The 27743-nt window shown below is 38.1% G+C and overlaps 1 protein-coding gene across 1 annotated transcript in view; it reads right to left on the bottom strand.

The window, feature by feature from the left end:
* The window catches only part of PRIM2 (DNA primase subunit 2), a 258314-nt gene that overhangs the window by 23650 nt on the left and 206921 nt on the right, over nucleotides 1-27743 (bottom strand). The window contains exon 9 of the mRNA XM_081827578.1: nucleotides 24775-24857. Coding sequence (XP_081683704.1) covers nucleotides 24775-24857 — 83 coding nt within the window. The remainder of the gene's footprint in view (nucleotides 1-24774; nucleotides 24858-27743) is intronic.

Below are 27743 nucleotides of genomic sequence, written 5' to 3'. Positions count from 1 at the left end.
GAGACGATGGACTCTGAAAAACAAACTGAGGGTTCTAGAGGGGAGGGGGGTGGGAGGATGGGTTAGCCTGGTAATGGGTATTGAGGAGGGCACATTCTGCATGGAGCACTGGGTGTTATGCACAAACAATGAATCATGGAACACTACATCTAAAACTAATGATGTAATGTATGGGGATTAACATAAGAATAAAAAAAAAGAAACAAATGAAATTTATTTTGACAACTTATTTAAATCAATACTGTTTACTGTCATTTCAACATGTAATCAATATAAAAATATTACTGAGATATTTTATAGTGCTCTTTTTTTCACTTAAATTTTTGAAACCTGGAATATATTTTACACTTACAAGAGATGTACTGGGCTGACTCAAACTGGCTTCTAAGAATTGATTGTGCATTATCACTTTGCAAGTCAGGGTTTTAAAGCACTTAGTAGTTTAAAATTGGCCACAGCAGGAGTACTTACATTAACAGCAATCAGCAAATGACATAAATCAAGGCTCCCCTGCCCGCCCCAAGAGCTGGTTTACCAATACACCACGGCCTTCAGCATATCTCAGTTTGGACCAGCCACATATCAAGTGCTCAACAGTCATCACAGAGATTCTTGGATCAAAATGGCAGAGCAGTAAGATACTGAGCTCACCTCAACCTACAAACACACCAAAGCTGCAACTACATAGAGAATAACTCTCTCTGAAAACAACCTGATGAATAGCAGAACAGTTCTTCCACAACTAAAGATATGAGAGAAAGCTACACTGAGATGGTGGGAAGCAGAGACGCAGTCTGGTCGGGACCTACAGCCTAGGCACAGCAACCCACAAGTGGGAGAGATATCACAAATGTCAAGGTCCTAAGGAGTTGAGGGGTTCAAAGCCCGCCACTGGTCACTCCAGCCCTGGAGACCAGCACTGGAAAGACAATCCCCCATAACTTCAGGCTTTGAAAATCAGTGGGACTTAACTCTGGGAGAGTCAGGGCGTTATAGGAAAATAAAAGTGTGCACACACACTCACTAACTCCACAACCCAGCACAGAGGCAGCAATCTGAAAAGCACTTTGGCATACGTGAAGGAGATTTACTGACTAATTCTGGACATGTGTCAGAAGTGAAGAAATCTATACGAACTTTATCTGGGATTGGAAGTGCTGAGTACCATCTCTGATCAACGTTGCTGCCCCTGCTGACCCAGCCCCAGCATTATCCTGCAAACCTGCCCACCCCAAAAGATGCACCAACAAAGTGGCTCCCATCACACCCAGTGGGTATTGTCAGCCTGGAAGCAGTTCCTGCCCCAGGTGGCAGCCCCAACCATCAGTGTGCCTGTAGCAGTCAGAACCCAGCTATAATAGGAGGGTGCATGCAACCCAAACAGGGCATACCCCTGGTGTGCATGCTTCTGGTGACTGGGGTGAATTTGCTTCTGGGCCCCAAAGGACACTTTCTACATTAACTACTCATTCAAGAATGGGAGATGCAGCTCATCTCCCTACTACATAGAAACACAGACAATCAGGCAAAATGAGGAGACCGAAAAATAGGTTCCAAACAAAAGAACAAGATAAAACCTTAAAAAAGAACAACAAAAAGGGGGAGATAAGCAATCTACCTGATAAAGAGTGCAAAGTAACAGTTGTAAAGATGCTCACTGATATCCAATAATGGATAAACACAGTGACAACTTCAACAAAGAAAAAAAAAATCAGAGCTGAAGAATAGAATAACTGAAATGGAAAGTACAGTAGAGGGAATCAACAGAAGATTTCAGGATGCAGAACAGATCACCAACCTTAAAAAGGGTAGTGGGAGTCACCCAAGCTGAGAAGCAAAAGAATAAAACATTTTTTTTAAAAATGAGGATAATTTCAGGGACCTCTGGGACATCAAGTGTATTAACATTCATATAGGGATCTAAAATGGAAGAGAGAGAAAGGAGAATATTTATTTGAAGAAATAACAGCTGAAAACTTCCCTAACCTGGAGAAGGAAACAAACATCCAGGTCCAGGAAGCACAGAGAGCCCCAAGCAAGATGAACCCATAGGTCCACATCAAGACACAGAATTATTAAAATATCAAAAATTAAAGATAAAGAGAATACTGAAAACAGCAAGAGAAAAAGCAACTAGTTATATATCAGAAAACCCCCATAAGACTATCTACTGATTTTTCAGCAGAAACGATGCAGCCCAGAAGAAAGTGGCATGATATATTCAAAGTGCTAAAAGGAAAAAACCTATAAGGAAGAATATGCTACTTGGCAAGGTTATGTTTCAAAATTAAAATAGAAAGATAATTTCCCAGACAAAAGTTAAAGGAGTTCATCACTATGAAACCAGCCTTACAAGAAATGTTAAAGGGACTTCTTTAAGCAAAAAAGTCCCTAACTAGAAGAAACTTATGAAAAAATCTCACTGGTAAAAGCAAACACAGTAAAGGTAGTTGAGTACCACTTTATAAGGCTAGTATGAAAGTTAAAAAACAAAAATAGAAAAATCAACTATAACAATTACTTAAGGAAAACACAGAAAGTTGTAAGATAAGACTTCAAAAAAGTACAACATGATGGGGGGGAGGGAATGTAGTGTTTTTAAAATGTGTTTGAACTTAGGCAACTATCAACTTAAAATCGATTGCTCAATACATTGGTTATTATATATGAACCTCATGGTAACCACAAACCAAAAACCTGTAATAGCTCCATGTACAGTTCCTTGGAGCTCCTATCTGCTAGATTGGATGCTATCCAATTCATCCATCACTGAATAAAGCCAGGAAGATCTTCAAAATGTACTCAGTTGATATTTGTTCAACAGGTTAATGGCAGCAGTGAGACCCAGACACTTCTGATGGCTTTGGGAAAAGAAACACAAGTGTTGATACCCATGAAGCCTTTGAGTTCCCTTTCTCACTGTTTCTGAAGGATGTGATTAAGTTCCTCTTGGTTCTGAGCTCCACTCTCTTTGCTTTGAGCTCCTGATTTAATTGGCCTTCCAGTCCAGGATTAATGGATCAATCTGGACTGAAAGGAGGCTCTAATAGAGAGCCAGTCCTTAGCCCTTGGTCAGTCCGCAGTCCCAGTGAAGGGCTTAGCAGGTCAGCTTGAGCTGGCAGATGGTTACATCTAAAGCCTGAGTCCCTAGCCCTTGCTTCAGTCCAAAGTCCCCATTTGCTGGGGTATGATGGTTCAGTCTGTAGATCCACTTTGGAAACTGCTAGTGGTGCACATCTAAGGCCTTCTCTTGGCCAACCCATGGTACTATCTCTTTGGTTACTGCTGATGTCCACAGTTCCATTTCTTTGGTTATTATTGGTTTCTATTAATGTGCACATGAGGTAAAATGATTAACAGATCTGTTGTTAATGGAAGTCACAGAAGCCAAAGCCACAAAATTGGTGAGTACAGATTAAGCACCCAAAATCTATCAGTCCTCACCACCTAACTAAGACTTCCATGCTAGGATAAACTGGTCATGGAATGGGTAAGATTGACACTAGGTGACCTGCCAACCTCAAAAAAATTTGCATGCAACAAGGTACATTGTAAAACAGCAAAAATCTCCAACCCAGCAGCAGACCCTTCTCAGGTATTAACTTGGCTCCAAGAAACCTAAGGCTTACCTAAAGAAAGGGGATCCTCATATTTCAAAAAATTGAGTATACTACCATCTGGCACAACTGCTTATTTTATATCTAAAAACTGTGTTCCCAGAAGCTGTACATATCTATAAAAATGGAAAAATCTAACCCAGACAACCTAGAATTAAAACACCTTTATGAGGAACATTTGAGTAGACCATATTGCCCCTTTAAGAAGTGCACTTGAAAGTAAAGGTTCCCAAATCAAACAAAGAGGATACCTATTTTATTCGGTATGCAGAAGGCTTCAAAAGTCTTCCAGATTCCAAAATAGCTTCTCTGAACAATTCAATGCAAAAGTCTAATAAAAAATTAAAGACCCTAAGAAGCACTTAAAAAACTAAGACTGAAGTGACTACTACTACCCACCCTGATCCTACTTTACCTGAGTATTCAGAATCTACTAATCCTCTATCTGAACTGCTTTTCCATTCTGAAAAGACTGTTAACATGACCGTAATGAAAAGTCTACCAAGTTAGTGGCTTTACAGATGCCCCCATATTTACTCTCAAAGGAGGGCCCCCATATAGGCCCCTCTCAGAGTTAACAGGACTCCAAGAGATTCTCTGGTAAACTGCTACCAGTTATCCCTTAAATGACCAAGGAGAAACTAAAATTAAAATTAGTGGAAAACCATGCCAAATTCTGGTAAATACTGGACCTACCCTCTAAACCTCACTCACTCTGGAACCTACAGATGGGATCCTGGGACTGGAAAAGCCAGTGAAGGGTAAAAAAAATCTTAACCAGGACGTCTTAGTGGCTTAGTCGGTTAAGCGTCTGCCACCGGCTCAGGTCGTGATCCTAGAGTCCTGGGATTGAGTTCCATATCGGGCTCCCTGCTCAGCAGGGGCCTGCTTCTCCCTCTCCCTCTGCCTGCCGCTCCCCCGGCTTGTGCTCTCTCTTTCTGACAAATAAATAAATAAAATCTTAAAAAAAAAAAAAAACCTTAACCAAAGTCAGCTCTCCTGGATCTCTATCTGTAGTGCCCAGTTGCGAGAAGAAGGTAAAATTTCACATTGTCCCTTCCTTTCCATATCTGGGCCCAGTGGTTATGGATCCTTTCTCTCTCACAGACAACTACTGCCTTCTTTTACGTCTCATTTTGTGTCCTGAGGACTTGTTAGCAAGTCACATTAGGGGCCCCCAAAATATGGTGAGACAGAAATGATGTTTGCACTCCATTTGCAGTTTGGGCCCTACCTTTTCCAGGCTCTGAGAGGAACTGTCGGAGTCTTTCTTTTGACTATCTTTGGGAATGGCTCTGGATCTTGGAAGGGTTGTATCCTTTGTACCCTCTTTGGCGACATGTCATGCATTCATAGAGTTGTTCAATACTGCCAGACAACAATACTGTTGTCCCAGCTACAACCCAACAAGATTCTGAAAAGATTTTTTTAAAGTAGCTCTACTGACAGAAATTGGCCAAACTGAAAGCTAATACTCAGAGCCTGACAGGAACTTTCTCCTTAGGTCTTGTCACCTAAGCTAAACATACCCAGAGGGAAAGACAAACATTCCAAAGACAAAGCTCTAAATCTAGAATATAAAAATCTTTTGATTTCCATCTTCATTTAAGATCTTCTCCCTGATACAAACAAACAAATTGAAGATTGTAGTTGCATGGTAGGTAAGGCGTCTGAAATCAGTTAGGTTGCTACCCAATTCACTGAAGAATTTAAGAACTGTTCTTGTCTTATAAAATGGGTCTTTACAAGAACAGAAAATGCAGTTCTAGAAGCAATTCAAAGCCTACCTACCCTTTTTATCAATACCACAACCTGCCCTATTCATCTTAGAAAGCTGGTAGGTATTGTAAAATTCTGAATTCAGGAAACAAAAAGCCCTTCTTGGAGGGAAGTTGATTCTTTCCCTGTGTCCTTGAAATGCAAATGTTCTACCAGGTCTTCTCCAGTAACTCTTCTGTAGGCCATCTCTTCAAAATGCAAACTTCAGGGAAGAATTCTTATCAGAAGATAAAGACGGGGTGGGGGGGCACTATTAGAAAACTAGGCCTATGAAAATCTTAAAAGTCTTCTCCACAAATACTAGTAAGAAAGCTTTAAAGGCATCTGAGCAGTAACCTTAACTTACACCATCTGCCACAAATACAATTTGGATCCAACTGCTCTTTTATAAAGTAGTGAGCTTTGTATTATCATACCTGGCTTATGGCTAAAATATTAGAACAATAGCAATACGGTATTTGTTTGCATCTATCTATGTGTTCATGTGTGTTTATATGTAAATGTTGTAGTTATGTCATATTTTTCTACCTCTGGATGGTACTGCCAAAATTAATTTGTAAAATAGCTCTATTCAAATGGTTTAAAAAAAATAAGTGCTCATCATATTAAAAATGTCTAGACTCAGAAATACAACCGAATATTTTTCAAGTTCATCTGGGATCATCTTCAATAAATAAAAGCTAGTTTGTTACTCTAATTAAAATGGGTATGTCTTTAGAGTTATCAGCATCGACTAAGGCATATGACTTTTTTTCTTCCTGGTTTATTAGTCAAATAAGTTCCTATGATATGTTATAAAAATTTGTCAGCCAGAAAAATAATTTAGCATGAAGTCTAACTTTGATTAATGTCTTGTGAAATTTTCAAGAGTAATCTAAATATATTAAAAAAACAAATGATTTAGAGAGAGGTAAGTGGGATAAGAGCTTACATATAAACTTTTCGGCAATGATTATGTTTAATGGTATATCTCCTTGAATAGTTTCCCTAAATCCTTTTGGTTACTTGAAAATTTAGAGCTTGGCTAAGTTAAGTTAAATGATAGTTATTGAATATCTTTATCATTTCTAAATAAGATAAAATAATGAAACATTAATTACTGAACACAAGTTTATCTACTTTTGGATTCTTAGTAAGAGAAACTTAAGGTATTTAGATCTATTAGTAAACATGTTTTATGCCATATCCAAACATTCTCTATGAGAAAGAACGTACTTCTAGAAATTTTAAGACTTACTAAGTTTCCCAATCCACAGAATCCTAGTGTAAAAAGAGAGTCTACAATTGCTTATTTCTTAGTTTTCACTAAGAATTAAGAATTCTAAGGGTTAAGAATTCCACCAATATATGTAATTAAAACTACTTAGAATTAATAAGGGTGAAAGGAAACAACTGTGTATGACAAATAGGCAAGGAAGGTAAAATGGCTGTTCCAAAATAACTATAAATATATGACAAAATCTGAATTAAGATTAAAAAAGGTAATAGAAAGTTTGTGTAAAATAATTTGGAGGAAGGAAATTTTATGCGTGGTCAAGCTGGCAGCTATAATTAGAATGGATTTAATTCCTAAAATGAGTTTTAATATCAAAAGTACATTGGTGCACACTTAGAATATGGTTTTCTCTCAAGTAAAAGGACAAAGTATTCTTTATCTTTTGATAAAAGACTGAATGGAGCACTGGGTGTTATACGCAAACAATGAATCATGGAACACTACATCAAAAACTAATGATGTAATGTATGGTGATTAACATAACATTATAAAATTAAAAAAACAAAAAACTAATTTTGTGATAAAACACTCATAATGCAAGTCACACATTTAAGTGACGATATAAAGCAAATAAATGAATATTAGGATTCAAAAAAAATAAAAAAATAAAAAAGACTGAGTTTCTTTACCTTTTAGGTAATCTGAATGGATAGAAAAGATTCCGTGTCTTAACAAAACAATTTACTGTGCTTCATGTTGTCTTTATTAGGTCTCTGATTACTTAAGAAAACCCAATATTCTCGGGGCTCCTGGGTGGCTCAGTTGGTTAAGCATCTGCCTTCAGCTCAGGTCATGATCTCAGGGTCCTGAGACTGACCCCCACGTCGGGCTCCCTGCTCAGTGGGGAGTCTGCTTCTCCCTCTCACTTGGCCTGTCTACCCCCCACCCACCCCTGCTCGTGCACTCTCTCTCTGAAATAAATAAAATCTTTTAAAAAAAGAAAGAAAGAAAACCCAATATTCTCAATATTAAAGGAGCTAAGTTTTAGGGGCTCCTGGGAGGCTCAGTCGGATGAGCTGCTAGCTCTTGGTTTTGACTGAAGTCATGATCTCAGGGTCGTGGGATTGAGCCCTGTGTCGGGCTCCCTGCTCAGGGCGAGTCTGCTTGAAGGATTCTTTCTCTCACTTTCCCCCGGCCCTCCCCGTCGCTCACACACTCCCTCTCTCTCTAAAATAAATAAATATTAAAAAAAAAAAAAGAGCTAAGTTTTGTTCACAACTATGTAACCTTCTGTATATGCCTTTAACATCTTCTATTGTTATTTTGGTTAAATAGATAATTAAGTATTATTTCATAATGATCTGTGATCATAGTTAGTCAAATGCCCAAACCTTTTGAAGGTCTGATGACTTCCCAAAATCAAACTCTAAATAGAGTCTTTTTTACCTCCAAGAAACTTTGAGATTTACCAAAAGGCCCCTGAAAAATATCAAAGGGTTTATTTGTTTCTCACCTGGTAAAATGTTAAACTAATTTGGTTAGATATGTTCAAATATGTGGAAAGCATTATCAAATAAGTGATGTTAAAAATATCAGGTAATATTTCTATGGATGCAAGTTACTCATATGTATTCTAGAAATTGTATGAAATTCCTAGAAATCTGATATGTCCTGGTATAATGTTATCAGTCATAACTCCATCCATTTTCTTAAAATGTGTATATCACAGAAATAACCAAATTTCCTAATTACATTAAAATAAACACTCATCAGGTCTTTTACGATAGGCTTTTGTCATCTACAGTTATTGTTTTACTCTGATGCTTTTGCAAACGTGAGATTCCAGGAAAGTACCTTACCAACCAAGGTTCTTCTACAAGGTATTGAGTCTTGGCTGCATATCTCACAGCTGAAAAGGGTCCCACATGACATCTGGTCCTGTGAAAATGCTAGACCTCAAAATCAAATTGACTAGGTAAAGAACTAGCCAACATTGAAGTAGACTGCTTCTACCTAAGCCATCAGATCAAGGATGTTTCTTTGCATTCCTCCTTCCCTCTGACCATCCTTTTCCGGAATTCTCTGGCTCTGTGTAAGATCAAATAAGGCTATAATCAGGAACCTCTTTTTAACTCTTAAAAATATTACAGAATCTGTTGCAAAAGTGATAGCTGCCTAGCAAAAATACCCAGACTCTCTGGCCAAAGTTGTTCTTTTTTTTTTTTACCCCCCCCCCTTTTTTTTACTATGTTATGTTAATCACCATAATTACATCATTAGTTTTTGATGTAAGTTGTTCTTGGTAATAGGACAGCTCTTGATTATCTTTTATCACTGAAAGGAGGTGTATGTGCTACAGCCAACACCAATTGCTTTACTTGGATTGACACTTCTGGGGAAGTTGACACTCTACTACATTAGATCACTAAACAGATGGCTTAACAAGTAACTCCTTCAGTGTGGGTTTTCTTTCATTTAGTTGATTCTGACTGCTTTGGGTCTTGGGGACCATGGCTCTGATATGAACCCCAAACACTGGGAAGTATGTTGTTCTTAATAATCCTAGTATTCTCCCTGGTATACACTGTTCTCTCAAAAGCTTTAAGTTTAAATGCATGTTCACAGCCACTAACCAGAAAGCAAATGATCCCCTTTAGAGTAGAATGTCAGAAAAGGAATGAGGAGAATGACCAACATAAAGACTATGAACCCAATATCATGACCAGGAAGTTCCATAAAGAGATTCAACAAAAAGACAACATGACTGGTGAATAACACACAGAGATTCTGCAAAAAACCCCTGAGAACTCCAGAGCGGTAGCTGAGAGCAGTGGTAGTACCTTCAATTTTGACCACCTCTCTCAGGCTGAGAGTCTGATCAAAAGAGTGAGTTATTATTAACAAGACAACAGGACCATAACGAAGTCACTTTTGCTAAGCCCCATCTAACCAAATTGAAATTTTACTTCATTACAGTTTTCAGCTCTCCCAGAAATGGAATCTTAAGCCAGTCAATCAGGAATCACCTAAACGACACTTGATCTGCCTGGCAGACTCCTGCCATTCTCTAAAGGAAAGTGCCCTTGCAATAACAAATCCACTTTTTTTGGTCTGTTATAAACTTCCTTGTTCCACTCCCTTCAGATTATAAGTCTTTCATTTGTACAGCACCAAGAAATTCATTTCTACTTCTTAGATTGTATGTTGACTAGTTTGTGAATTACTGAATAAAGTCATTAAGAACTTGAAAATTTACTCAGTTGAATTTTTTTTTTTTTAACAATAGCTCAAAAACCTAAATGAAATATAAAGCTTTAAAACCTGAAGATGTCGGGGCGCCTGGTGGCTCAGTCGTTAAGCATCTGCCTTCGGCTCAGGTCATGATCCCGGGGTCCTGGGATCGAACCCCGCATCGGGCTCCCTCCTCGGCAGGAAGCCTGCTTCTCCCTCTGCCATTCCCCCTGCTTGTGTTCCTGCTCTCACTATCTCTCTCTCTCTCTGTCAAATGAATAAAATCTTAAAAAAAAACCCCAAAAACCTGAAAATGTCTTCTATACTATTTTACCAGCCACTGTTACAAGTAATGGAGAGAGAAACAAGATGGACATATTGTTGCTCTCATGGAGTTTATGCTGCATAGAAAAAACAAACAAATAAGAATGAATGTTTATCTAATGATGTTGCTGTGAAGAAAACAGAATAAGGTACTATCATAAAGCACTTGGGACACCTGGGTGGCTCAGTTGGTTAAGCGTCTGCCTTCGGCTCAGGTCATGATCCTGGAGTCCCAGGATCGAGTCCCGCACTGGGTTCCCTGCTCAGCGGGGAGTCTGCTTCTCCCTCTGCCCCTCACCCTGCTCTTGTGCTCTCTCAAATAAATAAATAAAATCTTAAAAAAAAAAAAAGCACTTGGTGTGTCCCCCAAAGTGGTTACTACCTGAAAGCACCAAGTAGGTAGCCTTGACTGGAAGTGACACCCCTAAAAAAATGGCTTCTGCTAAGGGGAGAGAATGTTCAGTATCGCCCCCAAGCACACGTGAAATAGTTGTAGTCAGACCTCACAGCCAGGCACACCAGGGTCCAGCCCTGACCACCAGCATTAAACCGCAGGAACTAAAGCCATATATAAAGGTAGTTTGAAGAATAAAAGACAAAAGTAGTAAAATCAACTATATCTTCAATGATTAGTTAACAAATACACAAAAAGATGTAAAGTATCTTTATACATATCTATATACATAAAACATTGTGGGGGGTAGGAAAAATGTAGTGATTTTAGAATGTATTCGAACTTAAGTGACCATCAATTTAGAATAGATTGCTATATAACAAAGAGTGTTACCTCACGGTAACCACAAGCAAAAACTTATGATACGTGAAAAACAAAGAGAAAAAGTCCAAACAAAACTGTAAAGAAATTCATCAAATCACACACACACACACACACACACACAAAACAGTAAGAAAAGGAATAAAAAAGAACTACAAAAAAATACCAGGAAACAATCAATAAAATGCCAATAAGTACATGCCTATGTACACACTTAAAAATGAAGAAAGATCTCAATCAATAACCTAATTTTATACCTTTAGTAACTAGAAAAAAAGAGGGGACTAAACCCAAAACTAACAGAAGGAAGGAAATAAAGATCAGAGTGAAGATAAACAAAATAGAGAACAGAAATGCAAAAGAGAAAATTTAAAAAAAAAGTTGGTTCTTTGGAAGGATCAATAAAATTGGTAAAGCTTTAGCTAGATTAAATAAGAAAAAAAATCAAAGACTCAAATTACTAATATGAGAAATGAAAGTAGGGACATTACTACTGACTTCCCTAAAATGAAAAGGATTATAAAGGAATACTAAGAACCAATTAGATAACCTAGATGAAATGAACAAATTCTTAGAAATACATAAGTTGCTAAAACTCACCCAAGAACGCATAGAAAATCTGAAGAAACCTATGACAGACAAGGAGATTGAATTAGTATTTAAAAAACCTCCCACCAAAGAAAAGCCCAGGACCAGAGGGCTTCACTGGTCAGTTCTACTAAACATTTAGAGGAGAATTAACACCAATCCCTTTCAAACTCTCCCAAAAATAGAAGAGGAGTCAGCGTTTTTTAACTCATTCTCTGAGGTCAGCATTACCCTGATAGCAAAGCCAAACAAAGACAACACAAGAAAACTGCAGATAGTATCCCTAACGAATGTAAATGCAAAAAATTTCAACAAAATACTAGCAAACCAAATCCAGCAGTATGTTAAAAAGTATTATAAATCATGACCAAGTCGGATTTATCCCAGTAATGCCAGGGTGGTTCAACATATGAATACCAATCAATGTAATACATCACATTAATAGAATGAAGGACAAAAACCGCATCTGACAACATCCAACACCTTTTCATGACTAAACACACCCAGACCTACATATAAACTAGGAATAGAAGAAAACTTCCTTCACATAATAAAGAGCGTTTATGAAAAACCTACAGCTAACCTCAACCATGGTGAGATACTGAAAGCCTTCCTCCAAGATCAAGAAAAGATAACGATGGCTTCTTTCACTGCTGACATTCAACATGGTACTGGAATTCTACTCAGAGCAATTAGGCAAGAAATAAAAGGCATTCAGATGGAAACAAAAAGGTAAAACTATACCTATTCACAGCTGGCATGGTCTTATATGCAGAAAAATCCTTAAAGAATCCATTTAAAAAAACTATTAGAACTAATAAATGAATTCATCAAAGCTGTAGGATACAACAACACAAATCAGTTGTGTTTCTAGTACTAGCAATGAACAATCAGAAAATGGAAATTTCTACAAGAGCATTCAAAAGAATGAAATATCTAGGAATAAATTTTGCTCAGGAGGTGAAAGACATGTATGCTGAAAACTACAAAACATTGCTGAAAGGAATTAAAGACCTAAATAAATGGAAAGAAATCCCCGTTCATGGATTAGAATATTGTTAATATATCAATACTACCCAAAGCAATCTACAGATTGGATGCAATCCCTATGAAAGTTCCAAAGGCCTTTTTTGCAGAAATGGAAAAAGACAATCTGCAAATTCATGTGGAATTGCAAGGAACTCTAAATAGTCAAAACAGTATTAAGAACAACAAAGTTGGAGAAGTCAAACTTTCTAATCTCAAAACTTACTACAAAGCTACAGTAATCAAAAACATGTGGTACTGGCAAAGAGACAGAAATATAAACCAATGCTACAGAATTTAGAGTCTAGAAATAAATCCATATAAACCCAATCCATGTCCAACTGAGTTTTGACAAGGGTGTAAGACCATTCCAATGGGCAAATAGTCTTTTCAATAAATGGTGCTGGGACAACTGGCTATCCACATGGAAAATAATGAAATTGGACCCTTAATACCATACCATATACAAAAACTAACTCAAATGGATTAATGATCTACATGTATGGACTTGTAACAAGAAAATACAGGTGTGAATGTTCGTAACACTGAATTTGGCAATGAACTTTCAGACATCACATCAAAACTACATGTAACAAAAGAAAACAGTGGATTTCATCAAAATCAAAAACTCTTGTCCATCAATGTTTGATCAACATTATCAAAAAAGTGTTAATCAGACAAGCTAAAAAATGAGAAAATATTTGCACATTGTTATAGACTGAATGTGCTATAATTATGCCCTAATTCATGTTTTAAATCTAACACCCAATTTGATGGTATTAGGATATAGGGTCTTTAGTAGGTGATTACTGCCCTACTAAAAGATACCCCAGAGAGGTCCTTCCCTTTTCTGCTGTGTAAGGATACCATGAGAAAACAACCATCTATGAACCAGGAAGTAGGGCCTCATCAGACACTGAATCTGCTGCAAAGTTTACATTTAGGCCTATAATCCACTTCAATTTAATTTTTATATAAGATATGAGGTATGAGTCTAGGTTCTTTTTTTTTCTTTATATGGACATTTAGTTGTTCTACAACTTGTTGAAAAGGCTATCAATACTTTCCCTATTGAATTGCCCTGATACCTTTGTTTAAAAATTGGTTGCCCATTTTTAAATATGTGGGTCTATTTCTGGACTTTTAGTTTTGTCCAGTTGATCTCTATGTTTATCATTTCTCTAATATCACAGTGTCTTAATTACAGTAGTTTTAAAGTAAGTCTTAAAATCAGGTAAGTGTGCATCTACAACTTTATTCTTTGATTACTTTCATTAGTGTTTCAGCATATAAAGTGTTTGAACACAGAGATCTTGCACATATTTTGTTAGATAAATACACTTTTAAAAAGTGTTTTTTTTTTTTTTTAAGATTTTATTTATTCATTTGACACAGAGAGAGACAGAGTGAGAGAGGGAATAAGCAGGGGGAGAGGGAGAGGGAGAAGCAGGCTTCCTGACGAGTAGGGAGCCCGATGCGGGGCTCGATCCCAGGACCCTGGGATCATGACCCGAGCCGAAGGCAGATGCTTAATGACTGAGCCACCCAGGCGCCCCAAAAGTGTTTCTTTTTGGTACTACTGCATATGGTACTTCCAAAAACCTTTAATTTTCAATTGTTCACTGGAAGAAATATTAATTTTTATACATTGGCTTATTATCCTGCAAACTCTTGGTTATAATAGCATTTTGGTAGGTTCTTTGACATTTTTTCATAGATATTCACATTATCTGAAAATAGAGAAAGGTTTTCTTTCCTCCTTTCTACCTTTTCTTTCTTTTTCTTGCCTTACTATCATGGTTAGTGTCAGAAAACATATCTTGTATGACTGCAATTCATTTAGATTTGTAATAGATTTTTTAAGACCCAGAATATGATGAATCTGGGTTAATGTTTCATGGACACATGAAAAAAAATGTATATTCACCTGGTTGGAGTGGTATGTTCTAGAAATGTCAATTAGATTAAGATGGCTGATGGTGTTGTTCAAGTCTTCTACACCCTTACTGGTTTTCTACTTATTCTATTAATTACTGAAAGAGAAGTGAACTCTTCAATATAATTATGGATTTGTCTAGTTTTGCTTTCAGTTCTCTGTTTTTACATCATGTATTTTTAAGCCATGTTTTTGGGGTATAAACATTAAGAATTTTGATGTCTTATTGGTGAACTGACATCCATGTTAATGTCTTTTTGGGGAGAGTTGAGGGATAAATGCTGGGCTGTCCATTCTCTTTGGCTTTATTCTGTTGTTCAATCGCTCTTTTCTTAAGCAGGATACCAAGCTCATTCAAAAACGAAAAAATGTGATCCTCTGAATGTGCTTTTGAAAAAAAGTAGGTGATGTCATTTAAGTCACAATGATCTCTTTTCTGATCAAGATTCTGATTATCAGGGGCATCTGGGTGGCTCAGTTGGTTAAGCATCTGACTCTTGATTTCGGCTCAGGACATGATCTCAGGGTCGTGAGATCAAGTCCAGCACTGGGCTCCATGTGGGGCATGAAGCCTGCTTGGGATTTTCTCTCTCCCTCTCCCTCTGCCCCTCCCTGCCCCCCCCCCAAATCTGATTATTAGCATCTAAGTATTTTTTTTATAGTTGAGGTATCTTTCTCAAGTAGTTTTTCCCTGAAATAAAAGTAGCTACATTTTTACCTTACATGCATTTTAATGATGTTTTTCTTGACTTTCAGTATTTTAAAGTGCACTTGGAGTTTTTAAGATTTAACATGCACTCATGCCAACCTGCAACTAAGCATTCATCAAAATGTTTTACATGGATTTTCATTCATCAACTTTCTGCCCTTTAGAACACAGTCCCCCAGCTGCTTCACTCTACTGAGATCCACTCAAAAAAGACATCAGATGAAAGCCAAATATTATTTACAGCTTGCCCACATGCGCTATACATCTGTGTTCATCTCAGATAAAAGGTTACAATGCAGGGTCCAAAGGCTGATGTGGAAATTACTAATCAGCTTCAACTGAGTAAGGGATCTATTTACAGGCTGAGAGTAAATGGAGGAATGCAATGAAGTCGAAAGCAAAGCACATGCAAACACAGTGTAGAAGCACTGACCATACTGACTCCATCTTTGGCCCACCACCTTGTCCATGTCCACATGATGACCTCCCTTGGCGCTACATGTTCCAGGCCCCTTGGAGGTTAATGTATGCCATGACCAGAATACAGGAAGGCTTATTCTGGTCTTCCCTAAATCTGTTTAGATAACTATTAGAAATAACACAGGTTCTCCCCCTTCCTGACGCACAAGGTCTGTTAAATGTTAGCTATCAAATGAAGTGTATGCAGACACTTTGACCTCACTAGTGCCCTCCAGCATGTTCCCTTGCTCTATAAAATCATAGACTAAGGTCTGGACTTTGAGGAAAACAGATGTGCAGCTGTCCAGATCACTGCCTGTTCAATCCTGTAAGTTACCTTGAATAAAACTCTGTAAACTACATGGCGTTGCCTTTGTTTTTCAGTCTCAAAGTGCGTTCTCAGTTTGGGGGATACTTTACAGTCCCCCTTCTACCTTCTAACACACAGTCATTACTATTAAATAAAAACATTAATATTCTCAATAGACATGGTAATTGCCTGTATTTTTAAAAAAGTGATTCTTTCTAATGGCTGAAAATAAGCCTCCAATTCTTTTTCTAGATTCCCTATCAAATTTGTTATCAATAGTTCCTAACCTTTCTGATATCCAAAATGCCATTCTTAACCTCTACCATAAGCTATTGACCAGATCTCTTCCTTCACAAGGAAGAGTAAGGCCACTCAATACACTCCACCAACTTCCCTTTGCTCTACATCTAAGTTCTTCTCTATATTCCCACGTTGGCTGAAAGATATGCCTTTTTCAGTCATCATCCTTTTGTGCAAGTATATAGCCTCCTTTCTTCAATAAGGTTTTCACCTGTGTCACTGAGTTCCTATTTGCCTCTTTCTGTACCCCAAGCACACTCTAGCACCCACCTCATGCAAAAATATGCCCACTTACTTTTCCAATATTTTTTCAGCACCTACCAAGTGCAAACTCACTGAATTACTATGAGAGAGAAAGTTAAAAAAAAATCCAATCCTCCTTTCAGCAAACTTACAAGTTAGTGGGAACTATGAACAGTTAAATAATTATAATCTTGTGTAAATAGTTTAAGAGCAAGGGCATATACAGTATAGTCATCATGTAAAGGAAAGAAAAGTTGGTTCAAAAGAATTATCTTTTAAAAAATATTTTATCAAGATTATCCTCTCTTTTCTTCCCTTGCTACAAACAGGCTCAGGTCTCCTCTAGCCTAAACCATCCCAAGATGCTTAAACTAATGCTCTGACAGATGCTCTGTCATCCCTTTCACTAGCACATTTTTTATAAAGGCCACTTATACTCACTGTCTGCAAATCCAATCCACTGTCTTTTATTCTCTCATATTTTAAGTGAATGTGATCTGGCTTTTGGTTTCCACCACTACATTGACACCTTTCACCAAATCAAAGTTGGGTAACCCACTCAACACCCCCAGTCACCTTTTCTCAGTTCTCCTCTTACACAGTCTCTCTGCTATGAAGGACACATATGGGCCCTCTTCTCAAAATTCTCTGTGACCTGTGTGATACTTCATTTCCCTACTGTATTCCCCTTCTCTCCCTTTTTTGTTCAGTCTTTTCTGATTTCACTTCTCACTGCTGACAAAAGGGAAGCGTTAGCCAAGACTCCATTTTAAGACATGGCTTTTGGGGTGCCTGGGTGGCTCAGTCGTTAAGCGTCTGCCTTCGGCTCAGGTCATGATCTCCAGGTCCTGGGATCGAGCCCCGCATCAGGCTCCCTGCTCAGCGGGCAGTCTGCTTCTCCCTCTCCCTCTGCCTCTCCCCACTGCTCCTACTCTCTCTCTCTCTCTCTCTATCTCTCTGTCTCAAATGAATAAATAAAAAAAAAAAATTCTTGGGGTGCCTGCGTGGCTCAGTCATTAAGCGTCTGCCTTCAGCTCAGGTCATGATCCCAGGGTCCTGGGATAAATAAATAAATAAAAACTTTAAAAAAAAAAAATTCTTTAAGACATGGCTTTTGACTCCCTACCTCCTCCCTCCATTATTTTGTTCTCCCTTTCTCCCACAAAAAAACTCAATGATAATCACCCTTAAGTAAACTGGGGATTAGAGTGAGAAGGAAAAAAAAAAGCAGAGTGAGAAGGTCTGACTTCAATTCTGGTTCTACCACTGACCTATTAGCTGTGCATCCATGGGCATGTCATATCATATGTGGCTCCATAAAAGAGAATAGCTTTCTAATGTTCCTTCCAACCCCACAGTTCCACATTTCTAACTTGGAAGTAAAATAGATTTCCAGTTCTGACTTCTGTAATGTAGTACAAATCCATACTGTCTGCCATTTAAATACCCCACCCCTAAATTCTACCCCCTGAAACTTTTTTTTTTTAAGATTTTTTATTTATTTATTTGACAGAGAGAGACACAGCAAGAGAGGGAACACAAGCAGGGGGAGTGGGAGAGGGAGAAGCAGGCTTCCTGCCGAGCAGGGAACCCGATGCGGGGCTCGATCCCAGGACCCTGGGATTATGACCCGAGCCGAAGGCAGACGCTTAACAACTGAGCCACCCAGGCGCCCCTACCCCCTGAAACTCTTAACATACTATATATGTTAACTAAATTGAATTTAAATTAAAAAAAGAAAAAGAAAAGAAAAGAAAAAAATCCTACCTCTAAACCTAATCTCTCAAACCAACTTCTTTTAAGTTGTCTATTAAAGCTTATGTACTGGGGCCTCCATTATCTTAAGCTTGAAATCCTAATAATCTATACATTGACTGCCTTTTATTTTTGCATTCTCTTTTCCTAATTCCCACTCTCCAACCCCCCCCCCACCCAGGCATAATTCAAAGAGTTTATCTTCTGGAGGCTGGAAGGTGGCAGAAGAATAGGAGGACACTAGGCCCACCTCATATCATGAATACAATAAGATAACTATCAAATCATCCTAAATACCTCAAAAATTGACCTGAAGTTTGGCAGAACAAACTCTACAACAAAAGGCAGAGAAGAGGTCACATCGAAGAAGGTAGGAAGTGCAGAGACACGATTTGGGAAAGGAGTTGGGAAAGGAGTCGCCACTGTGTAGGGAGGGAGGGAGCCGTGGTCGTGGAGAAGAGGAAGAGACAGACTAACACATAGGCGAGCTCACGGGAAAAGGAATCCCTATAGCAATTGGCTTTGAAAGTGAGAGGGGCTGAATTTCTTCAGTTCTTGCATCCAGCAGGGCTTAAAGCCTGGAGTTGGTTTTTTTTAAGATTTTTTTTATTTATTTAAGAGAGAGAATGAGATAGAGAGAGAGAGCATGAGAGGGGGGAGGGTCAGAGGGAGAAGCAGACTCCCCGCTGAGCGGGGAGCCCGATGCAGGACTCGATCCCGGGACTCCAGGATCATGACCTGAGCCGAAGGCAGTCACTTAACCAACTGAGCCACCCAGGCGCCCTAAAGCCTGGAATTTTAAAGGTCGGCAGGCTGGGCCCTGGGAGAGCTTGGAGGGTATCGGGGTTGCTCTTGGAGAAAAGGCAGGGTAAATAGTGTGGGAACATACAGCCTGGAAACAGCGATCTAAAGAGTGCCTAGGGCAAACAGTGGAGAGACTACTTGCTCATCTCATCCAGAGAGATAGCGTTCATGAGACCCCTTTAGGAACAAAGGAACTGGCAGGTGCCATTCCCCTCCCTGGCCCAGCATACACACAGAGCCACCTGTGGGAAGCAGTGCAACACTGACATTTGCTACCTAACCTTATACCAAGCACCGTCCCCCCACACTCTGGTGGAATTGCCCTTCCCACTCCCCTTGCCTCAGTCCCACAACTCAGACCCCCTCCCCCAGAAAGCCAGCCCAAATACCTGTTCATACCACGTCCCCTGACTCAGGAGTTTGGTAGAGCCCCAGTTCTGGCAGCGGTAGCAATAGGTCTCATTTCACAAACAGACCAGAGCACAACTAGTAAAACATGCCAAGACTCAGGTCAGGGACCAAACACTGCTCACAACAGGCAGACAACTGGCCTGAAGGATAAAGCAGCCAGGACAAAATAGCAGAGCTCATATAGCACACACTGGAAACACTCCCAGAAGCACCAGGCCTTGGGGAACAGAGGGCACTATAGGACCACTTCTTCATAAGGCCATTAACCACAAAAATAGTAGATGTGGCTGACTTTCATAACACAAAGAAAGAGATAAAGAGACTCAGACAAAATGAGGAGAGAGAAAAACTTATCCCACATAAAAGAACACATAAAAGGCCATTGCCAAAGATCTAAGCAAAAGAGATACAGGTAACATGCCTGCCAGAGAAGTTAAAGTAATGATCTTAGGGATACTCACTGGACTAGAGAAAAGAGTGGAAGACATGAGTGAGACCCTTAACAGAGACAAGGAATAACATAGCAGAGAAAAAGGACACAATACAAGAAATAAGAAACACACCTGATGGAATGAACAGCAGGCGGGAAGAAGCAGAGGAATGAATTAATGACACAGAAGACAGAATAATGGAAAGTAATCAAGCTGAACAAAAGACAGAAAAAAGAATTATATAAAATGAGAACAGACTTAGGGAACTCAGTGACTCCATCGAACATAGTAACATTCATAATATAGGAATCCCAGAAGAAGAAGGACAGAGAGAGAAGGGGGCAGAGAATTTATGTGAAGAGATAATGGCTGAAAACTTTTGTAATCTGGGGAAGGAAAAAGATATCTAGATCCAGATCTAAAATCAACAAAATCAGACTGACACCAAGACATATTGTAACTAAATTAGCAAATTTTACTGATAAAGAAAAAATTTCAAAAGCAGCAAGACAAAAGAAGACAGTAACTTCCAAGGGAAAATCCATAAGGCTAGCATATTATTTTTAGCAGAACCATTCCAAGCCAGAAGGGAGTGTCATGGTATATTCAAAGTACTGAATGGGGAAAATATGCAGCCAAAAAGACTCTATCCAGCAAAACTATCACTCAGAATAGAAGGAGAGAGAAGGAGTTTCCCAGACAAACAAAAACTAAAGTAGTTCATGACCACTAAACCAGCTCTGCAAAAAATATTAAAGGGAACACACTGAGTGGAAGAGAGAGACCAGAAGTGACAGTGTAAAGGTAGGAAACACAAAAGCAGTAAAAATGAGTATTTCTGTAAAAAATCAGTTGAGGAACTCACAAAATAACAGTATATAAAATATAACAGCATATACCTAAAAGTGGGAAAGAAAGGAATAAAGAATGGGTTCAAACTTAAACAACAATCAACTTAACATAGACTGCTACATGCAAAAGAGACTATACACAAACCTAATGGAAACCATACATCATCAGTAAAGAAAAGAAGCAAATCATGAAAGGGAGAAGAAAGGATCAGAGAAAATCTTCAGAAACAACCACAAAACAAATAATAAAATGACAATACATACCTATCAATAATTACTTTGAATGTAAATAGACTAAACACTCCAATCAAAAGACACAGGGTGACAGAATGGGTTAAAAACAAAAAAAAGAAGACCCACTATATGTGGCCTACAAGAAACTCATTTTAGACCTAAAGACACCCACATATTAAAAATGAAGGGATAGAGAAACATCTAATGCAAATGGATGTCAAAAGAAAGCTGGAGTATGGGCGCCTGGGTGGCTCAGTTGGTTAAGCATCTGCCTTCGGCTCAGGTCATGATCCCGGGGTCCTGGGATCGAGTCCCACATCAGGCTCCCTGCTCAGGAGCCTGCTCTCTCTCTGCCTCTGCCTCTCTCTCTGTCTCTCATGAATAAATAAGTAAAATCTTTAAAAAAAAAAAAAAGAAAGAAAGAAACATGGAGTAGCAATACTTATCCCAGACAAAACAGACTTCAAAACAAAGACTATAACAAAAGACAAAGGGCACTATGTATCATAATAAAGGGGAAAATCCAACAAGAAGACATAACAATTGTAAATATTTATGTACTCAACATAGGAGCACCCAAATATATTAAACAGTTAATAACAAACATAAAGGAACTAATCGATAATAACACAGTAACAGTAGAGGACTTTAACAACCCACTTATAGTAATGAACAGATCATCTAAACAGAAAACCAACAAGGAAACAATGACTTTGAATGACACACTAGGGGAGATGGATTTAACAGATACAGTCAGAACATTCCATTCTAAAACAGAAGGATACATATTCTTTTCAAGTGCACACTGAACTTTCTCTAGAATAGATCACATGTTAGCCCATGAAACCACTCTCAACAAATTAAAGATGACTGAAGTCTTACCATGCATCTTTTCAGACCATAACACTGCAAACAAGCAACAAAATTAAAAGGCAACCTACAGAATGGGAGTAGATATTTGCAATAATATATCTGATAAAGGGTTAGTATCCAAAATATATAAAGAACTTATAAAACTCAATACCCCAAAAATGAATAATCCAATTAAAAATGGGCAAAAGACATGAACAGACATTTCTCCAAAGAAGATACACAGATGGCCAAGAGATGCATGGAAAGACATTCACATCATCACTTACCATCTGGGAAATGCAAATCAAAACTATAATATCACCTCACATCTGTCAGAATGGCTAAAATCAACAAGAGAAGAAACAACATGTGTTGGTAAGGATGTGGAGAAAAGAGAACCCTCTTGCCCTATAGATGGCATGCAAACTGGTGCAGCTACTTTGGAAAACAGTATGGAGGTTCCTCAAAATGTTATAAAATAAAACTACCCTGTGATCCAGCAATTGCACTACAAGGTATTTAGAAAGAATACAAAATTACAGATTTGAAGGGATACATGCACCCCAATGTTTACAGCAGCATTATAAACAATAACCAAATTACGGAAAGAGTCCAAATGTCCATCGAATGATGAATGGATAAAGAAGATGTGGTATGTGTGTACACACACACACACACACACACACACACCCACACACACCCCAATGGAACATTAGTCAGCCATCAAAAAGAATGAAATCTTGCCATTTGCAATGATGTGGATGGAACTAGAGGGTATAATGCTAAGTGAAATAAGTCAGTCGGAGAAAGACAAATACCATATGATCTCACTCATATGTAGAATTTAAGAAAGAAAACAGATAAACATATGGGAAGGGGGAAAAGAAAAAAAGGAGAGAGGGAAACAAACCATAAGAGACTCATTTAATATTAGAAAACAGACTGAGAATTGATGGAGAGAGGAAGGTGGGGGATGGGCTATTGGGTGATGGGTATTAAGGAGGGCACCTGTTATGATGAGCACTGGGTGTTGTATGTAAGTGAGGAATCACTGAATTCTACTCCAGAAACCAATACTGCACTATATGTTAACTACCTAAAATTTAAATTAAAAAAAAAAAAAAAAGGTTAAAAATAGATCTACCTTATGATCCAGCAATCACACTACTGGTATTTACCCAAAGAATACAAAACACAAATTCAAAAGCATACATGTGCCCCTATGTTCATAGAAGCATTATTTACAATAGCCAAAATATGGAAGCAGCCAAAGTGTCCATCGACTAACGAATAGATAAAGATGTGGTATATATACACAATGGAATACTATTCAGCCGTAAGAAAGAATGAAATCTTGCCATTTACAAGGACATGGATGGAGCTAGAATGCATAATGCTAAGCAAAGCAAGTCAGAGAACAACAAATACTGTATGATTTTACCATATGTGGAATTTAAGAAACAAAAGAACAAAGAAAAGAAGAGAGACAAAGCAAAAAACAGACTCCTAACTCTGGAGAACAAATTGATGGTTACCAGAGGGGAGGGGGGTGATGGGGATTAAGGAGTGCACCTGTTCTGATGAGTACAGGGTAATGTATGGAATTACTGAATCACTATATTGTATATCTGAAACGAATTTTGTACCATATGTTAACTAACTAGAATTAAAATAAAAACAAAACAAAAGAGTATCTCTTCCAGACAGTGTTCCTTGGCCTCCCCATCTGGTTATAGTTCCTCCTCTTCAGAAAAGTTAAGACATTCTATGTGTACCTCTCTCATTACACTTGGTATATGTTTCCCTCCAGATTCTGGTTCTGTAGGAGCAGGATTTATAAGATTCTTTACATCTTAAAACAGCACCTTGAGCACTGCCTTACCCAGAGTACCATAAAACTCTTAAGATCTGAACTGAATTAACTAAATTCAATCTAAATTTTGGACACAGTAAAAGACGTAGGGTTTCTAGAGTATTTATTTTCTTTAAGAAAAAATAATTAAGGATACATAATGATTTGGATGTTCCAGCTCTAAAACATATATTGTTCTTCTTAAGCTAAGGAAGCCGATGCTCCTCTTGAACTCCTCAAATTCCAAGTCAACTCAAAAGCACATTATAGACAGCAATGCCATAATATTTTTTAAAGCATATTCACTAAATTACTCTTAAATATTTGGTTTTGCATTTGGGTATTTCTTTTTTTTAATCTCAATTATTTACAAAACTAAGTATTTTGGCAGATTATTCAACCTAATGAGCTATCATCAGAAGTGCAGATTTAACACAGCAAGAGGTGATGCCTATCAGAACATTTAGCCACTATAGGGCGCCTGGGTGGCTCAGTTGGTTAAGCCACTGCCTTCGGCTCAGGTCATGATCCTGGAGTCCCGGGATCGAGTTCCGCATCGGGCTCCCTGCTCGGCGGGGAGTCTGCTTCTCCCTCTGACCCTACCCCCTCTCATGTGCTCTCTCTCATTCTCTCTCTCTCAAATAAATAAATAAAATCTTTAAAAAAAAAAAAAAAGAACATTTAGCCACTATATTATCTTCTGCTTTAACCTACATGCGGCACAGAAAACAATTTCCCAAAATAAAATACAATGGCATTAAGTTTCAGCTTCATTAACAAGCTTCAACGCATTCCTCTAAAAATTTATTTTTTTTAAATGTTCCTAATTGAGATAGTAAAACAAACCGAGAGAAAAAAGGCTTCCCACTTCCTTTATTACCAAGAAAAGAATGCAGCCCAGCAGACAGAAGAGGTAGAATTTCCAAGGCCTGGAAGCCGGGCAAGTCAAGGCTTTCGCTTCCTCCATCTAGGAGAGAGGGTGTGTGGTGGAGGCCTGACCAACAGTCAGTGAAACTGAGAGTAACGGTGTGACGCCTCCTTACTGAGGACACCCAGCAGAATCTGACCTACCTGCTGTATCCCTCCAGGAGAGATCTTGTAGGACTGCAACTTCTGCTTCAGCAGCTCTGGATCGCTGTGACGGAATGGGCACCCTGACAACAAAAAACAAGCCAGCACACCAACAAGGTTATTCACCTGGGACTTGGTACAATACCACACTCGGGAGACTGTCTAAGCTCCCCTTAATTGTCTAACAGCTTATTAATAAAAAAGTTAATTGCCCATGGGTGGAACTGCTTTCCTCTATTTATCTAAATGTCGACTTAGTTGTATGGTTATCAGGGTACTACAGGCTCAAGAGTTATATAAAATATTACAGCATTCTTGGGCAAAGTTGCCCATTCACTAGGAAGAGGAAACAATTTTAATTATGCTAATTGTTAACAAGCAGAGATCATCACAAAGTAGCTGTGCTTGATCTAAAAACTTTATACAATCTCACATTTTATTCGTATTTTTAAAAATTACATTAAAAGCCTATGAGAAGGAAGATAATGTAAACAAAAAGCAAAATGTACAAACTCTAAGAAATATAAAAATCTCACATCACTTTCAGATGTAAATTTTAAGTCTATTTCCCATAGAGTAAAATCCATATAAATTTAGAGGAATCACAGTTAGGAATGAGACGGACAAACAGAAAAATGTTTCATAGGAAACTAACATAATAGACACATGTTATCTCTGTAACACAATAATAAAGATGGACTACTAAAATATTTACATAAATAAGAACACAGAATTGAAATGTAAAAGCTGTATTACCAGGCCAAAATCTACAAAGGTTTAGATATTTTAATAAGATGTTGCAATGGTAAATCAAATACCTTATTTTAAAATTTAATATAGGAAGCCAGAGTACTTTTTTTAGGTACACAGATGATGGATCTATAAGTTAATTTGAAACAATTGTGCATTTTTCATGAAATCAATGGGTAATTGGTTGTAGCAAAAATAGAAAAGAGCCTAGATGCCAAACAAATGTGTTTACCAAAAATTCTAACTATAAATAAAAACATCCATGATAATAGTATGGACTCCTACAAATAATAAAATTCACAAAATTCATAGCTTATACTTCATTCATATTAAAACTAATAATTTTTAGTATAAAGAAACATTTTGAGAAGCTGTGTAACACCTGGTTAAGAGTTTGGAGCTAAAATGCTGGTGTTTGAATCTCAGTTTACCACTTACTAAGTGGGAGACCACAGGCAAATTTTGTGTCTTGTTGCTGACTCAGCTTCACTTTCTGTCAAGTGAGGGAAATAATCACTCACAGAACTCTTGTGAGAATGGAATATAAAGCTCTTCTATGCTCCTGGCACACAGTAAACAGTCAACATGTATTAGCTATCATGATGCTCAAAAAAAAAAACCATCCTGATAATGAAATTTCAAAAGATCCCAAAAAGAAAGAAATGAGGCTGCACAAGGAATTCTTGGTTAAGCCCAGAATTGTTAAAGAACACAAAAAAGGAGATTAATTGAATTATTCAAATTACATTTGAAATAATGACCGTATCTATATGAAAAAGGCAACAAAGGGCAAAGCCAAGAAGAAAATGAAGATTGCCAAGGTACTAAAGGTCACAAAAAAGTGTTCTAAAGCTACACTGACAATAAGCAGAACAGAAAAAAACCAGATTACTACTTAGGGAAGCTGGTATTATTTTAACAGATGACAGAAAGAAAGCAAAACTCAGTAACTCCTGTTTATTTTGTTTCTATCTTCCACATCAGAGAACGTGATCTTCAAAACTAGAAAGGGTTGAAGTAGGTAACTGAAAACAGTGAATGCATACCCAGTTACGTGTTTGACAAGCCTTCCAACATATGTTTGTGGAAGAAATGGATAAACATAGTCTGGAATATAGTTATACACAGATTCATAACTGGTTGAACAACCATTCCAAGGAGTGCTGGTTAATGAAATAATATCAACACAGGGGACTAAATAGTTTTACAAATAACATAAAACTAAAAGGACAGAGATTTCTGGTTTCCAGTCTGGCACATGAGAGGCTTATACATCATCACTACATCCTAACAAGGAAAAAGCTGAACAAATTGAAAAATCAACAATTCTGCTTAGACTCATCAGAGAAGTAAGATCACAGGGCACACCACTGCCTTCCGCCAAAACTGAAGATAGAGGCAGATACAGAGAATCACCACATACCAGAACAGATATCTCTGGAGGAACCAATGCTGGGGTAGGAAAAACCTAACCTGTAATTGACAAATTTCTGAAGTCTGGACTTCAGAAAGTTGTTCTTCAAAGAGAAGGAAACTTAACTTCTAGGAGCTCTACCAGGTGCTCACGGTGAATAACAGAGAAATTCTCTTGTGCTTCTGGCATGGGGAGGGGAAAAGTAACCATTTTGATTCTCTAGAGCAATCTGTTCTTAAGAAGGCCTGCCCTCAGAACAAACTATTTTACCTGAGCCTAAACTTCTGGGGTTTTATCAGAGCCAACCTACGGGGGGCGGGGGTGGGGGGAGAGGGGGGAGATACAACTCCAGTCTCCCCTAGCCATCTTGTCCTACCTAGGGAAGGGAATAACTGAGAGTCATGTAGAAGTTCATAGCCCAGGGCCACAGGTTCACTAAAAGACTAATCAGGCCTACAGAACACCACCCTCTCCACCTCCCTATTTACCACCATATTACTAAAGGCCTATTTATTGGAATTCTTTCCACCCAATATGTCATGTCTACCTTTTAAGAAAAAATTACAAGGCTTATCAAAAGGTAAAAAATAAAGTCTGAAAATACTGAACAAACATCAAAATTAGAGTCAGATACAGCAGGGATATTGGAATTATCAGACTAAGAATTTAAAATATGATTAATGCTAAGGGCTCTAATGGAAAAAACAGACAATGTATAGTCACAGGTAATGTAAGCAGAAAGATGGAAATCCTGAGAATCAAAAAGATATGCTACCAAAACACTGTAATGGAAATGAAGAATGTC

Source organism: Leptonychotes weddellii, chromosome 8 (assembly GCF_054177405.1).
Source record: "Leptonychotes weddellii isolate Sample4059 chromosome 8, ASM5417740v2, whole genome shotgun sequence".
Classification (NCBI taxonomy): Eukaryota; Metazoa; Chordata; class Mammalia; order Carnivora; family Phocidae; genus Leptonychotes; species Leptonychotes weddellii.
The sequence above is the reverse complement of the archived record's forward strand: the minus strand, read 5'-3'. Positions and strand labels throughout refer to the sequence as shown.